This window comes from Scaptodrosophila lebanonensis, unplaced genomic scaffold (assembly GCF_003285725.1).
Source record: "Scaptodrosophila lebanonensis strain 11010-0011.00,11010-0021.00 unplaced genomic scaffold, SlebRS2 tig00000024-arrow-pilon, whole genome shotgun sequence".
NCBI classification, from domain to species: Eukaryota; Metazoa; Arthropoda; class Insecta; order Diptera; family Drosophilidae; genus Scaptodrosophila; species Scaptodrosophila lebanonensis.
The window spans coordinates 15,393,299-15,410,608 of record NW_022060538.1 but is presented as its reverse complement, the minus strand read 5'-3'; the positions used below and the strand labels follow the sequence as shown (position 1 = coordinate 15,410,608).

Below are 17,310 nucleotides of genomic sequence, written 5' to 3'. Positions count from 1 at the left end.
GGAAGACTCATCAGCATCAGCACCAACGCGTCGTGTTGCGTTGCGTCGCGTCGCCTCGCCTCGCCAGGCCGCTGCTCCTGGACCTCTCAACTACTTTACTCTACTCACTACGCTACTACTACACACTACTATAGAAGGCTACGGGCTACATGCTTGCCCTTTTGATGAAAACAACTCAATGACGTGATTTGTGCGCAACGTTCGCGAATGCGCCGCCAACGACGTTGAGAACTCTGATGCAAAGCTGAAGCCGATGCTGATGTTGATGCTGATGCTGATGTTGCCTCTGCCACTCATATATAAATCACATTTTGCAGATTGACGTGCAAATTCTTTAGCTCAGGAACTGCTGTCCTTGCTCTATCTCCGCTTACACTCAACAAAATTGGCACAACTCTCGAAAAAATCGCGAAAATATCAACCTTTAATCCTTTCGGCTCCACTTCGATGACAACGTAACGATGGCGCTAGACTGGAGAAACCCCTAAGGAAGCAGACAGGTCGGCAGACCTAAGACGACAACCTGACGGCGGACCCTTCAGGAATTATCGTAGAACAACATCACATGGGACACAGCTAGACAGACGGCTCGAAATGGATGGAAAGTTCTTGTAGAAGCCCTAAGCTCCCAAGTGGAGTAAAAAGGAATTATTAAAAAAAAAGTTATCATCGAAGTTACCAGTTCCCATAAAATTTAATAATTTCCAATCCAGGACAGAACCTAAATAAATAACTACATGAAAAAAAGTACAACTATATGACGATTGTAAAACAGCAATAATAAGATCCGCTTAAGTTATTTTGAAACCACCATTATTTTCAATAATTTATGTTGAGCGATTCCAAAGATTATATCTACTTTTGGGGTAAATAACGATGACCCATGTAAATTTCTTTTTAAAAACTCTTTTTGAATGCAAAGTAAAAATTGTTAATAAACATTTTTTCAAGTGTACGCTTAACTGTGTAGGTCGTCGCTGTCAGTCTTGGTACTCTGATGGCCAGTTATAATTTGTGTTGCGAAATGTTTTTGCATAATAAATCAAGGCGGCTTAAATCGAAGCTGCAACTTAACGTTGCCGCCATCGCTGCTGATACTGTTGCTGTGGCAGCTCCTGTCTGATTCATCCTCAGTGGCAACATCAACTGTGACCATTTTTCGGCAACTTGTCTGCTTTTTGGCATTATTTTAATTACAGACTACGCGCAGCCGCTGTGAACAAGAGGCAAAGGCATTTTTTAAGAGCAGCTCGAACGGATTTTTAGCAATTGTTGCGACAGCGGACGAAAACAAACGAAGAGGCAAGCAGACCCATTGCTACACATACATAATGGCACATGATATGTCGCTCGGTCTCCTTGTCTTGTGTGACTGTAAAACAATGGCTATGGCACCAACATGGCACTCGAGGCGACGGCACCAAAGGCTAAAGCTTCTGCATACAAAAGTGAAGTTGCCGCCGCCGTCGTCGCTTTAAAATGTACTCCATTTTACTGTCAAGTATGGTCGGGTTGACATTTGGAACTCTTTGGTTCTCTGTTGCCGTGCCATGCCATGCCCTGCCCTGCCCTACCAGAATTTTTATCCGTTACCTTTCCCTATCTCTCACATCCTCCACACCGCCACACCTCTACACCCCTACACCTCTGAGCGAATGTGGCTGCATACTTGTAGTGTGTGATTGTGTGCGTGTGCTCTGCTACATGTCGAGAATTTTAATTTAAGTATGTAAACTGACATTGAATAGTTCCCATTCGAACCGGTGCCTGTGCCTGTGTCCTCTCATGATCTCCCATTCTTTTGTTGTAGTACCTGACTGGTTGGTTGGGATTGAAGTGAGTGGGCGATGCATTTAAACAGTATTATTTTTGGCTTATGTGCAATTGGATTCTTGTAACAAACGACATTTTCAACTCTGCACTGAAAGGAGTATGGGAATAATTGCTTTGCAGGAATCACCGGGTTGGAGAAATTCCACTATGTCTCTGGACTCGATTGCAGATAAAATATTTAATTTTTCATTTAAAATGCGTCTATTCCTTATAGTTCGAAATAAAAACAAGATAGAACCCTACAGTGGGGCAAACCTTTTTAAGCCCTACACTAAACAGACTATGGGAATAATTGCTTTGCAGGAATCACCGGGTTGGAAAAATTCTACTATATCTCTGGAGTCGGATAAAACACTTACATTTCATTTAAAATGCGTCTATTCCTTATAAAATGAAATTGAAACAAGATAGAACGCTACATCAAATCAGGCGTTCATCCAGGCGGACGGTCATGTCTAGATCGATTCGTCATGCTGATTAAGAATATACAATATACTTTATGCCTCCATCTTCCTGTAGGAAGGTGGTCATCATTTGTGTTGACTAAAAACGTATTGTTTCCTTTGGGTGAATGCCTTGTTCAATCAAAGTTTTATTGTGTAGCAGCAGTTTTATTGTCCCCACACATAGTAGCCACAGTCAGGGGCTATCCAACTAACTTTATCAAGTCTAGACTTACTTACTGCTGCTACTACTGTGCGTTACACAAATTACTGGATCAACGGGCGGTGCTCATTAGAAGTTTCTTTTTATAACAAACCCTCTGCACACGACTACGCTCCATATTTGTGTAAGACTATTATACCATATAATTGCATTCTCACTTACCGGTGTCGAATATGGATGCGCTGTCAAACGCACGCCATCCGTCTCCAGCTGTTCGCGCAGCACCAACTCCAGTTCATTGCTTGGTGGGGTCTCGCATAAAATCTCCATGCTGCCCGATAACGAATTCGGATCGTTGAGCATGAAATACACCGAAGCGGCGCCCTTCTCACGCAAAGAGCGCACACTCTTTAGCAGCTTGTGTCGATGTGCGGGATTCTCCACACCAATCGCATCGAGGTCGGGGTCACCAACTTGTTTGCAAATTTCCAAATCGTCGTAGCCATTGTCGAGGAAACTTTCGGCATATTGGGCAAGACCCAATGCTCGCAGCCACTCACAGACAATGTTGCTGACGGCCATGTTGGAGGAATGTCGGTTACAAAAATGGTACTTTAAGTGGACCTGGCCGGCTTTGGGGGGTCGCTCTTCTATCTGAGTGTTGGCGGCTCACGTGTGCGGCGCCAATTACCGTTACAAAATGGCGTCTATTAGTGTGCAAAGAGCTTACACGATGTTCTCGCGCGTCCGTGTCACGTGCTAAGTGCGTTTGCACAGTCTGCTACTGTTGAAGACTTGGCCTGTTTCCTGCTCCTGCTCCTGTTCGTATTATTGTTGTTGTTGCTGTTGCTTTTGTTGTTACTGCTACTGTTGCCGTTGTTGCTGTTGCTAAACATGCAATTTCCGCTGTAGCTGCTGTTCGCCTTGTTGTTGTTTTTGCTCCTTGTTCTTCGTTTTTTGTGTTTTTTTTTTTTTTTTTTTTTTTTTTAATAGTTATGTGTAATGTGAGTTGCGCTTGAAGCGCCTTCAGATTTGTGCTTTTAAAGTTCGGCGTGTATTGTTTTAAATTGCTTGGCGTTCTTAACACACATGCATACGAGTACACTGTAAGTCGTTAAAATTTAATGCGCTCGCGTACACTCATAAAAATTTATAACGCATTTTTGCATTTTCATATCACACACGCGCCACACGTCGTCAGCATCGCCATCATCCGCTTAGTCTTAGTCCTGGTTCTCGACGCTGTCGTCATCATCGTCAACATCATGGTCATGATCGTTGTCCCTCGTCGCGCATTTAAACTGTATTTTAGCGCATTTCAAATGTCCTGCTTAAACGAAGAGTTTTCCGCAGTTGTTCTTTTCTTGTTACTTCATCGCGCGGGGACTCAGCGGCGTGTCTCAGCCGGCACTGTTCATCGCATTTGGCTCGAACATCTACAAGTACAGAGAACATCAAAATCAAATGTGAGAGTCAGCAAAATGTTTTAAATAATTTAGGAGATTGCATAAATTTCAATTGTGTACACACCCGCATTAGCATAGATATACCCACACACACGCACACACTCTCATATATACACATATATAAATATATAACCCTCTGCTCAACCCCCAGAGTCAGGGCTAGATGTTAGATGAAATGTTTGGCCACACTACTAATGGCAAATCAAGAAACCCGCGGCATTTACTGCTGCATTTCAAATCGCAAGCAAATGTCTATGAACGGCGACGACCAGATTCAAATCAAATTCAAAATGCTAGAAAATTAATTAAGCCCATGGCGTTTGTGTGAATAGCAAACCGCACACGCACTCCAGCACCAGCACAGTGAGAGAAAAACTTAACTCAATGAAACCATTTATGATTAGAGCCAATTTGAGCGTCTTTTAATTTTAGATAATCGGTTTAGGAGAAGTGGTATGAAATAATTGTAAATAATCCATATATTTTATGTATAGTTAAAACTCAAGCAGTTGGAATAGTAATCAAAATATTTAGAAGAACTTTTTATCTTCACAGCAAGATCAAGAATAATCAGTAATGATGAGTTGTACAGAAAATAAAGAAGATTATTGTCTTTTCCAAGAATGGATGTATTAAAGACCAGTCTCTTCAAAATTATTCTAATACTGAGCTCGATCCGTTCTTCACACTCGAGTCGTTTTTATAGCTAAGTTTCGGTTAATAAGCTAAATGCCTTTTACTACACTATATACGTTTTATAGCTTTATATGACAAGTCATTGTAAGTTATATTCCTTACACTTTTTCATCCAAATCCTTATAATCTGCGCTGAGACCTGCCAATTTATGATATTATCTACCTATAATACGAGTAAACAGTTTGTCTGCATACTTTTAGGCTTTTTATCAGACTTTTCTCCAAGTGTAGGCTTACAATCTGAAGCACTGCCGAATATTCTCAGCGTTATCAGCTGCCACTCGCTTCTGTTCGCATGTTGTCGAGGCATTCATTCACTTCTGCATTGCGTTTAGTTTGTGGCGGGGAGGTGGAGGAGGTATTGCGGCCTGCCAGAGCGCATAGTGCGTGCACAAATGCACACACACACACACATATATATACCCTCATACCCACACTCACAGCCTATCTCACTTTATCATAAGCGCGCTGACATCGACGACATCGGCATCGTCATCGTCATCGACTCCCATGTGGGTCGCGCCTTTGACTTTGCAGGCATCGCTGACGCATTTTCACGCTTTAGGAAATCTATGAGGCGTTAAACGCAAACTAAAAGCTTCAGCTACTCCAACTACAACAACAACAACAACAACAATAACAGCAACAACAACCACTGCATCAATGTTTTGTGTGTTTGTGTGTGCCTGTGGGAAGTGCAGTTTTTGGGTGTGTGCTCCCACCGCGCTCATTGATAAATGATTGATTATCAGCGCATGTTCATGTGTGTTTCCACGCGTATGTATGTATGTATGTCTGTCTGTCGGTATGGCTGCCTGTCTATATTCCAGACGCGTGGGTGTGCGCGCCTGTGGTTTCTTTGGTTAGCACAAAAGTTTAGTGTTTGCTTTTAGTTTATCTTTAATGGATTATTTTAGTGGTTGCAACGCTGGCAACAGCAACAAAAAATCATTGCCATAATCCACAGCCCCCTGCCTTGGACTCATATAATTTATGTGCTGCCTGCCGTGCGTTGGCCATATTTATATAAAGTGCTGCTTCTGCCGCTTCCTCTGTATCCCTGACTAAGCCACTTTTTTTCCTGCTGACTTGCCTTGCCTTTGCCTTTTGTTTGCCAGCTGTTTTGTTTCATTTGCTGCACATAGATCAATCATTGGATGCCATGCCGTACAAATTGTTTAATGATGAGCAATTATTCACCAATAAAACTGTCCAGCAAATGTCATGAATTAAGCTTTTTTTGCTGTTCGGTCAAAGAGTGGTGGAAAAATATTGAGAAATGAATTATACATAGATGGATAGGATATACGCGTATATTGCAAGTAATTGTAAATTGCAACTCAATACCTATTAAGTAAAGAAAGGTGATCGAATCAAGCAAACTAAAAGCTAAATGTTTGTTACTGACTTACTTAGCTATTTTTTGGGATTTTATATCTCTTCTTAGAAAAACGAGTTTTTTTTTCAATTTCCACTTTACGAGTACTAACATTTGGTAGCCCATGTTGAAACAATGATCACGGTAATAACTGTTCAAATATATATTCACAAAATCCATCACAAATCAATTTACCGAACAAATACTCGAATAATTGAAATTTCAAAGCTATTCCTGTGATCTGGAAAAATAGCTTAATAAAGCGTTTTCTGTGATACACTCGAATGGTTTGAAATGAAGAATTATTATTAAGCATAATAACAGGCCAACAATTGACGACATTAATTATGTGATGCTTTAAAAATACAAGTAATTGAAGATACTTCTAAAAGAATGTCACTTCCATCTCTTTTGATTCATTTCTTTCTGAAAGAGGGGCGATTGTTTTTTATTACATATTTATGCTTATTATTCGATTTGAGATAAGTGTTTGTTAATTATTGAACATAATCATTTCTTAATTTAATTATAAACTTGACTACTTAATAAATGGTTGCTACTGATGTGAAAATAAAGGACCTGAAAACAATTTGTTATTGAAATTGAAGTTCATTTTTCCACATCAAAATCGACTGAAAAATATCTGGCTATAGAGCGGCCTTTAAACCTTAGCGCATAAATCTGAGACTGCTGCTATTGTTGCCATTGTTTCTGTAGCTCTATTAGTTAATACTGTTGTAGTTTCTGTTATTATTGCTTGCATGCAATTTGCTGTTTTTGGGAGCGCCGCAAAAGGCGTAACTAATGTGAGCGCACGTCCAGCGCGTCGTGCCAAGTGCACGCAAATTAATGAAAAATGAAAATGGTATAAAAATGCCATAAGTTAAGCCGCTGTCACCGACATCACGACGACAACCACAGTTACAACAACAACAATAAAAGAAACAGCAACAGCCATAAACCCTTTCACTTCTGGCGCGACCTATTGCAGCATATTTTGGGTCAAAGTTGGTGTAAGTTTGTGCATGTGTATGAGTGTGTGTGTGTATGTGTCTGCTTGTGAAGCGGAAACTAAGCGTCGGATGGCTTTAAAAAAAATTTTTAAAATTGTAAATGCTTTGTTTTAAAAGCCAAAACGCCAACGCAGTCAGCCAGAGCACAGCAGGCGCAGCCGAAAATTGTTGTTGTTAGGCGCAGGGAGCACAACAACAGAAACACCAACAACAACCTTACATATATATAGTATATAAATAAAAGCAAAATAAAATCATTTGTTGACTTGTTGCTGTTGCCCTGGCAATGGTTGTTGATGTTGCAGTTGTTGCCTTCATTCAAGTTGCTCGCCAGCGCCCTCAAAACAAAAACAAAAAACAAAAAAAAAAAAAACAAAAAAAAACTACAAATTCTACAGAAATGTTTGTGGGCGTCAATCGCATTATAAATTGTTAAGTTTAATTTGTTTATGGCGCGTCGTTTGTTTCAAAATGTATGGCACCTTATGGTTGTTGTTGCCGTTGTTGTGGGACGCCGTTAAACGGTGTCATTCAGACATAATATGAAACAAGCGGTTACGTTCGCGCGGCGTGTTGACTTTTCGACCTTTCAAACAGCCAATTGTGAGTATTGCCAACGAGCAAATCAAATTAAGCGTCAATAAACTTGCGGGCCAATTGTTGTAGTTATTGCTTTTGCTTTTGCTGTTGTAGTTGTTATTTTATCTGTCGTTATTGTTGTTGCAACACTTCATACGACAGCGACGACGGCAACGCCAACAACAACGACGACGACGGCAACAGCTGTCAGCTGGCACTTGCGGTGTTTTATCTGCGGCACTTCATCGTCCAATGGTCCATTGCCGGTGCATACATGGCGTATGCGCAATTGGCATTTAATTAAAATTATTTGCGCAGTCGTTTTGGTGTTTACTTAACCATTTATTTATTATTTAATTTTTGCATTGCTGCTCGCGCAGGTGTGCAACGGAAATGTAGCAACAAAAATGTTCACACGCCCGGTAACGCGCAGCTGCCTGGCAAGAAACTCCAAGACCAAGGCTAATTAACATGCGGCATCGTCGGTCTCCGCTGTTTACTTACGCACTTGGCCCAGCACACACACACAACTACAAGCTGTCTGTCAATTTAATTATTGTCATTAGCTTGAGGCGCAAATACACACACACTCATACAAAAAAAAAAGACAAAGCCAGTGAAAAGGGAACGCAAAGAATGGCAAAAATTGGCCAAATTGTGTGGAAAGGAAACGACTGCCGTCTTGGCAATAAAAATTAAATAAGCAAATCAAATGAGAAACGTTAAGCAAACACAACAGCTAAAATAACAACAGCTAGCTACTTCTCTGAGGGGGGCGTCTTCATTAATGATAGGAAGTAGGCAAAACATTTGACAACATAAAATTTTTTGGCGGCATCTCAAGCAACTGCCGCGCTTCGGTTTCCGAGCCGAACGAACAAAGACCATTAATACCGACGGCTAATTAACTTGTTGTTGAGCTCGTAAAATAGTTTGGGCGCTCATCAAGATAATAAAGGCCAGCGCCCAAGTCGCCGATGAAGTTGCTGCCCCAGCTACTGAGGCCGGCACCAACATACTCGTACGTTCACGCTCGCGCTCGCGCCTTTCATGCCACAATTTTTTATTGAACACCCTAGCAAAAGGGCATTATGCATATAGTCTGCTGTTTGTAGCGTAAAGTAAAACGTTAGCTGATCACAAGAGATATGTAGGAGAAATAACATAAATATATGATATAGCCTACACAATCCTAGACTAGATAAAATGGTAACATAGACTATAACTAAATGCAAAGGTATGACATATATTATAAATATTTTCAAGTTTGAAAGACATTTACTGAAATGTATTGAAAAAATTTTCAATATTAAGAGACATTTGAAAATTCAACACATTGCTAAAAAATACATTTTTAAACAAATCAACGATCGTCTGACATATACTTTTATTTAAAATTTTAAACGCTATCTACTGAGAACAGTTATGGAATGCAGCTAACACTTTTGATAGGTTCTAGCCACAATTATTGAAAGAGTATTGGGTTTTCGGTGAACCAATTAAAGTATTTCTCCGTTTTTTATTTATATATATTTTTTTTGTTTTTGCTTTTTGGTTTTTGGCTTACCTTACACATTGGCTTTAATTGCGACCAAAAGTGAAGTTGGCCATCAGTTGCAGACATACAAACATATCTCGCTTTTGAGTGCCTTTGACTACTGTCACTAAGCAAACAGACAAACAGAGGGACACATTCACTCACACACACACACACACACACAGCCACATGGATAGCCACACATTGCTGCAGTCACTTTTGGTAATTAGATTTTGAAATCGAGATAATGAAGTGGACATTAAAATTTTACAACCCGCAAGGCACACACAATGCTTGAAATTGAAAGCGAATGAGTGCGCGCTCAATAAATTAATTACAACCTGACTTAAATGTCAACCTAGTCAAGCGAACGCTCGAGGGTGTGTCCACATACATACGTACATACATACAGTAGTATATAGAGTCCCAAAGACTACCTTTGGAGCTCTTGTCCGGGCTCTAGCCATTTTGACACAATGTGAAGTAAATTTATCTGTCTAGCTAGCTGTTTATGTGCTAACCACTTGACTGTTTGCTAAATACCCACATGACTCCACAAACGTACAATCATACAAATATACCCTACCCATGGACACAAGACTCTAATTAAAACCGCAGTTGTTGTGCTGCTTAAATTTAAAGGCATTTTCAGCAATTATTAGCAGGCTGCATTCAAATAGATCTGCACTTGCAGAGCTGGGCTATGCATATGGGGAGTTATGCGCTTAATTGCACTTTAAAGTTCAAAATTGCCAACTGCCAGTTGACTTTTGACTGCGCCCTAAAAAACCAACAGCAACAGCAATAGCAACAGGAACAACAACAACATTCTAAACTCATTGAGCAGTTAGAGCAAATTGAAGTGGCCTGCTGTTAATGCGGCTGATTGATGTGGTTGCAGCTGCTATTGTTGTTACTACTCGTACTATTGTGATGTGCTCTAACTGCCACAAATAAATTGGGTTAAACAGTTTTCAAGTGTGCGCAGGCAGCATTCTATGCAAATTGGCCCGGCATAGTACGGCTTAAAGCCTAGTGCACAATCATTCAAAGTTTCCAGCTGTGATGCTGCCAACTCTATAAACCCTGAGATGGCACAGTGGCACAATTTCTGAAGCCCATCATGTTTATTAATTCGAAGATTTTCTGTTGGCATGTTCCAAAACTTTTTCAGCTATTTTGTTTCAATTGCAAATACTAATAAACAGTTTCAAAGGCAGCCAGTCTCTCAGCTTGGACTGTAAGAATTTGACTTTTCATTAGAATTAGAATTTTCACTTTTTGCTAAGGACTTTAAGCATTTTTTGCACCATCTTTAGCCTAGATTAAACATTTGCAAAATAAACTAAATAATATTTCCATAGCTGTCAAATATTTCAAAACTTCTCAGGAAGAGCTTGGCCAATGAACTTTTAGGCGTCGAGTAAATACGTTCAACATATTTCAGAATTTGTTATTATTTTGTTGGTCCCACAAGGTAAAAATGTTTTCGGCTGCGTATTAGGTTTTCATTAGTTTTTTCTTTTTATAGGCTGTACCCAAAGGGTGAAAGGCTATACTAGTTTTGTGCGCATGTATGTAACACACAGAAGGAGGCGTGGCAGACCCCACAAAGTATATATATTATTGATCAGGATGAGAAGCCGAGTCGATATAGCCTTGTCCGTCCGTCCGTCTGTCTGTCCGTATGAACGCAAGGATCTCAGAAAGTATAAGAGCTAGAATAACCAAACTTGGTTTCCATAAGGCCGAGAAAGTACGAGTTTGAGTTTTTTTTCGATGCACCCCCCACTCCCCCGCAATTCGTGTTTTTTCTTATAACTTCCGTAATTCTCGGAATTTTGAAATCAATTTTGGTAGGTACATCCAGTTAGTACTAATGTGTCCGTATGCCAAATTTCATCATGATAGGTCAATTCTGAAGAAAGTTATAGCCATAAGTAAAATCGCTGCTCATGCGCTGCCTCTGTCGGCAGCGCTGCCCGCAGCTGTGGTTGTTGTTGCTGCTTTGGTTCAACTTTGTGCTGCATACATACATACATACATACATACATACATACATGTTAAAACTGAACATAAACATGTATTCTCATTTAATTTCATTAATTAATTCATTCATTCATTTTTATTAATAATTTAATTTTTTTTTTTAATTTTTTTTTTTTTTAATTTTTCTTTTTTGTGGAGAGTACAGGCTATTTTACTGTCGGGCTTGCTCGACTGTAGCGTTCTATCTTGTTTCTTATTTAGCATGAGAACTTTTTGAAACATTTTAATTTACAACCACTGTGTGATGTCGTCAGTGACCTTTTGGCATTTTACAGCCAAGTTTATATTGGCAATCCCACCAGCTACTCAGACTCAAGCAGCACAGCAATAATATTTTTTTTAAAACACTCAAATAATTTTTCATATTTAACTTTTTTGTTTCTTTTTATTTGTTGGGTATATTTAAGCAGCGACTAAAAAGCAGCGGGTGGTGGCCGGTCATAGCCTGTCATGCGGTTTCATGCCGTGCAGGTGGTTTAAAAACTTGCGTTACGGGTGCTTAAAAAGTTTCCGTTTTGGGAGCGTTGCGATTTGAATTCATTTCATTTACTTATTTGGCGGCCTTAAGCTTATTTTCTGTTTAATAATTTAACATTTTGTTATTCTCATCAATTTGTTCAAGCAACCAAACAAATGGCGCTACAGTTTACTAAACAGCCGCTTATAAATCATCATCAGAGCCCGATACACCACCGATATAATCATAGAAAAAACACAACAACAATGGACAGATGAACGTGTTGGTTTTGTTCATTGTGTAAACAATGAAAAATGTGTGATATGCCCTCATAATATTTGACAGTTACACATCATCATTATCATCATCACCAATATCATCATCATCAGCAGCAACATCATGAACAGTTTCAGAAAAATATGGGAAAGAAACGAAATATGTATATCCATTCATAAATATTGCATTATATGTGGGCATTGATTTTTCATGATTTATTCTGTTGCTTTGCATATGTTTTTGTGTTGAAGGGCTTTATTGATTTTAAGTTGTTCCAAATTAATAACGGTATGGCATTAAGAACTCGAACGCGAATCCCCCCCAGGGACGAAAAAAAAGGCCAATTCTTGAAGCTCATTACTGGCAGCACCCAAAAATGCAATAAATTCACATTAAGCCGATCACATAAAACGCCTGATTGCACACGTAGCTGCTGCTGCCTCTCTGCCTCTGACGACGCGATGCAAAGTCATAATAAAACGCGCCGAAGCCAACATCCGCTGCCCATTTGCCGTTGGTGTTGCTTTTGTTGTTGCTGTTGCCGTTGACAGTCGTAAGGCTGCAGCTATCAATATTAAAAGCGCTTATTTGACAGAAATATGACAAATGCCTGACAGCAAAGCTGAAAATAAACGCGAGCGCACAGGTTTGCCGTCTTCTCTCCCCGCCCTCCTGTTTCCGTGTCGTCCTGCAACCATCCGATCGATCGACCAAAAGGACCGACCAAGCAACCAACCAACCAACCAGCCAGCCAACCGTCGAGAAGTGGCAAGTCATTAGTAACAGGCGAGAGCAAATGTCAGAAATGCTTTTTGGATTAGTCAATTCAAATTGCGTGTGAGTATTGAATTGTTGGCAGCAGAATTGGCAGCAACGCGATGCTTTGGCAGTTGCAAGTGCGAAATTTAGCTGCCGGCTGTTGCCTTACTGCTCATTGCTGCCTCTTTCTGCCCTGTCTGTCCCCTGTGCTCTGGGCCGCATGCTGTGCAAAGCTTTTAGAGTGCGACGCTGCCGTTGACAACGCACGACACGTGCAACAACACTCACGCAATTTGTGGCGCCCTCGCTGGTTCGCAACGAAATAAGCGTCAAAAATGCGTTCAACTGTCAAAAAGCGTACTACTACTAGCTATGCCTGAGTGTGGCTCCCAATGCCTCACCCCCCCACGTGGGTGTATATTCGTGTGTGTGTGTGTGTGTATCGATGTGTGATTTTTTTTACTTATTGGCAACATGCAATGAAGCGTGCCGCGGTTACAAAGTAATCAGAAGTAAAATTCCACAGTTAAATTGTAGGTTATCAGTACGGCCTGTGGCATGTGGCGCCACCCACAAGCCTGCCTCCATAAGACGCAATTCTGTTCTAGGTGGGTGAGAGTTTTTAAATAGATTTAAGGCGCGCAGCATTGAGTGCGCTGCAAAGCTAATGAACCGCTAGAGTTGGGAGTGGGGTGATGGTTTTTCTAAGTATAATGAATCATAGAGAAAGTATGTATGTGTGTTTCAGACAAGTGATGAATTAGATGGTTCTTGTAGCGCTTTCTCGATAGCACCTTCTTATAGCGTGAGCTTACAACACTAACATCGACCGACATGGTCTAAGAATCGCGCAATTCTTCCAAAAACAAATTATTGTTTCCTTTTGATTAATTTCATTTGAAAAACATTTGTCGGCCTAAACTAGCGAAATGTTCGTTATGGAACCTTCGTAGTTATCTGACGGTATGGCCATTGGAACGAACAAACCTCTAAAAGTTAAAGCTTAGTGCGAATGTACAGGGTAGTTCATATGGTAGTTATTTTCTTAATCATATATTATTTTTACAGTGACAGCTCTTTCCCGCTGAAAATCAACTTGTCGGACGAATCGGATGATCGTTGATTAGCTTGGTGCGGGTCTTGGAGCGGTGGCATCGTTTGCCAAGTTTTCTTTGAAAATGCTGCTGGAAATGCCTTTTCGGTCTGTAGAACTCCCACAGAGGCATGATAAACGATTTTTTGTCGCCGAAAATTGAAGGTGTCGGCTTGGGCGATCTTACGTTTCAGGAGGACGCCACGCCAACCCAAACAGCTCATGCCACACAGGTTCGGTTATCGTGGAACTAGCTCTCTCTAATGCCAAATGGTCACCTCGGTGCTGCGATTTAAAGCCGTTTTGTGGGGTGCCGTGAAGGACCAATGTTATGCGAACGATCCATTAACAATTCACGGAATTTAATTCAGGCCTTTAAGGCGAATATCGAGCAGGCCAGAAACCGTCACCAAGGTCTTAAAAGATGTGCCATTGCAAAGCTAGCCAAGGCAGCCACATGAATGCAATATTGTTCTATAAATAATTTTAATAAACTTATAAGAAAAATGGATGTATTTATATATTTTTTAATTTTTAAAAGTAACCCTAAAAATCATATCTTCATATATTCTTGATCAGGATGACATACCAGACTTGGTATTCATATTTCTCCAACCAGAACAAATTTGTGTCATTTTCCTTGCCCACTACTCAGTCTACCGCTATAAGTCGTTTTTCCCTAACTCCGTAATTCTTGGAACTATGTATTTACACAAATTTGACACTTACATCCTGTTAGTGTCTGAGTGTCCCCATGTGTAAAAGAACTTTATAGCCCGGAATGTAATATCTGCCGGCAGCTGTTGATTTTAGATTTATTTCGATTATTTATTTTTAAGTTGATTTTAATTGCCAACAACAAATATTTATAAATGAAATAAAAATCCCTGCATATTTATCGACAAGTGGGACCTTAAAAATAATTGCTAATTATTTCTGTTGGATTTTATGGCGCCTTATCATGAACCTTTGTCAAGCGCTCTTCTGCATAATTTCAGCATTATTTTTAAATGCATGACCAAACAGAGAGTCAGTCAAATAAACACACGCTCTATGCCGATTTTACAAAATATTTTTATGGCGTTTAATAAAATTTTATTGGTGGGGCGCATATTTTATGATCACCCATGCAGCGTGCAACAGCTACTCCAATTTGTCCTCTCTGTTGCTGTTGTTGTTCTTGTTGTCTGCTGATGTTGCTGCTGCAGTTTATGAACTGCATGCCAAGCCGCTTTATGTCTGCAGTTTTTTGCGTATTTTAACGCTTCATTGTCAATGCAACTGACAGCTCTGCGCGACGCGACAGGACGCGGCAAGGCGAAGGAGGCGAGGCAGGGCAAGGCAAGGAGTCTGCCGGGCGAGGCACGACGGGCCTGCTCGGTTCGTGTGTTGTCATCAGTTGCAACAATTACTTAAATGCAGCTATAATTTTTATGCAGACGGGCTGGCAATTTACCCGCCCAGTCGTCCAGTCGAACAGTCGCTCAGTCAGCCGAGCGCGCTTATGGCTATTTTCACAATTTTATTATTATTATTAGTACGCCTACTATAATGTATGCCCACATATATACTTGTATATACATATAATCATATATTCATATGTATCCACACATACATACGTACACTATTGAACAAAATAAATTTACCAAAGAGCACAAAATTGCATTGTAGAGTATTGTGAGGAATACTCATCACTATGCCATGTTTATGGGCGCGAACTATAAACGTTCCTGTTTTAAATATCGAATCTTTCATTAGACAGTATTTTTTCACTCCAGCCAGAAGTGTCAGATAATGGTCAGGTAATGGTTCTGTTTTTTCTTCAAAAGTAAACATATTTTGATAATTTTAAACGTGTTAGTTAGACTGGCAGCAGTCTGTAGGAACACAAAGATCTCGGAAAGTAAAAGAGCTAGAATGACAGCAGCATCCAAACCAATTTTCAGACAAAAATGTATATATATTATAAAGTGATCTGATTTGGAGTTTATGTACTTTAGTGAAGAGGAAAATACTAGTAAAGAATTGCATCTAAAAGAAGTTGCAACTAATTTATTGTTTGTTCTATTAGCATTCTTTCGTTTTGAAATATTTTGGTAGATAACTCCAAATTTCTAAAGCTAGTAGCAGATTATTAATTTTGAGAATGACCCCAAGATCACAGCCATATGTAATAAGGCAATTGGTTATTAATGCTTAAAGTCACTTCCAGTGCGAATTACTATATAACCTCACCATTCTATGCCAATTGGAACACATATAGTATGTCCTGTTTAATTCGAAATACTATTTCTCGGAACGAACCATTTTATTTATGTTATTCTGCACATTCATGAAAACGTGAGAATATTAGTTTAATATTCCAGGGAATAAAATCAAGAAAGGTGATGTAAATATGATTTCTAATATCTTAGCAGCAGATGATGATTTACCAGATTTGGGCATTTTGCTTTTTATTTGTTACTCTATTTTGCTGAAGAGTGTGGTTTTGTAGCATCCATGGATATGTACTCGTATGTTTTAAAAATAACATTTGGTCGCTGCAGGCTGCGTGTGATAAAATAATTGCATTATTGCTTTTCATTTTGTCGGTGTCAACGTCATCATGGTTGTCGTCGTCGTCAACGTTGTCATCTTTTTCGCCGATTTAAAAAATATTTGTGGTCCATTAACTTGCGGCATTGTTATAATTTTTATCCTTTTTTTCGTTGCTGGCTTCTGTCCGTTTTTTACTTTACCCATATACTTGACATTGCACCGCAAGCGCTTATTGTGTGATTTTATTTTATTTTATATATATATATTTTTTTGTTCTGTGTAAGGTTTTTAAATGAAAATAAAATGTAAATAGTGTACGGTACATTTAAATGGCTGGCAATTGTGCGCTGCATTGCACGCTCATTCATTAATTAAGCTTGAGTTGGCTAACAACTTGCCCATAAATATTAATTTGGCATTCAATTTAGCGGCAGCAGATGACAAAAGGAAGTGCGCGTGAAGCGGAGCAGAGTGGAGAGGAGCGACAACTTTCATTGATTAATTTACCATTTTGTCAATTTGTCATATTGTCGCTGGCGTAGCTTTTTCAATTTCCCGCGCCCCATAAATCATTGGCCGCTTCTCAACTAACTGGCTCCAGCAGCAGCAACCCCATGATGATATAAAAATACCAGAAAGTAAAATGAAGCTAAAGAAAATAAAACATTTTTAACAGCATCATTTTGGCATTGCCTTTGATTGCCAAACAATGGCAATTAACCCATAAAACGAAAATGCCCACGTACAACTTTGTCTGCTTGTTCTCAGCCAGCCCCATCAGCCAATCAGTCAGTCTGTCAGTCAGTCAGTCAGTCAGTCAGTGAGTGAATGAGTCAGTCGATCCGTGCCTCAATCTGTTGGCCCCCACCAGTCAGTTCTCCAGTCAAATTAATTTAAATTCAATGCTTTGATTTTGCTTCAGTTTTATGGCGGCTTCAGTTGCGTTTTTGCCGTTTTCTGTTTAATTTTATTTCGCTCTCGGTTTATGTTTTTCTTCGCCTTTACTATCGTTGTTATTGCTATTGTTGTT

General features: G+C 39.8%; 1 protein-coding gene across 3 annotated transcripts in view; it reads right to left on the bottom strand.

The window, feature by feature from the left end:
- LOC115621929 overlaps positions 1 to 3,415 on the bottom strand; it is a 155,638-nt gene extending 152,223 nt beyond the window's left edge. For 2 of the 3 annotated variants that reach the window (XM_030515773.1, XM_030515774.1), the window contains exon 1: positions 2,662 to 3,414. In XM_030515773.1, coding sequence (XP_030371633.1) covers positions 2,662 to 3,021 — 360 coding nt within the window. In that variant the 5' untranslated portion in view covers positions 3,022 to 3,414. Of the gene's footprint in view, positions 1 to 2,661 lie in introns of all 3 variants that reach the window. The other variant, XM_030515775.1, reaches the window with a different exon arrangement.
- Positions 3,416 to 17,310: the final 13,895 nt, after the last annotated feature.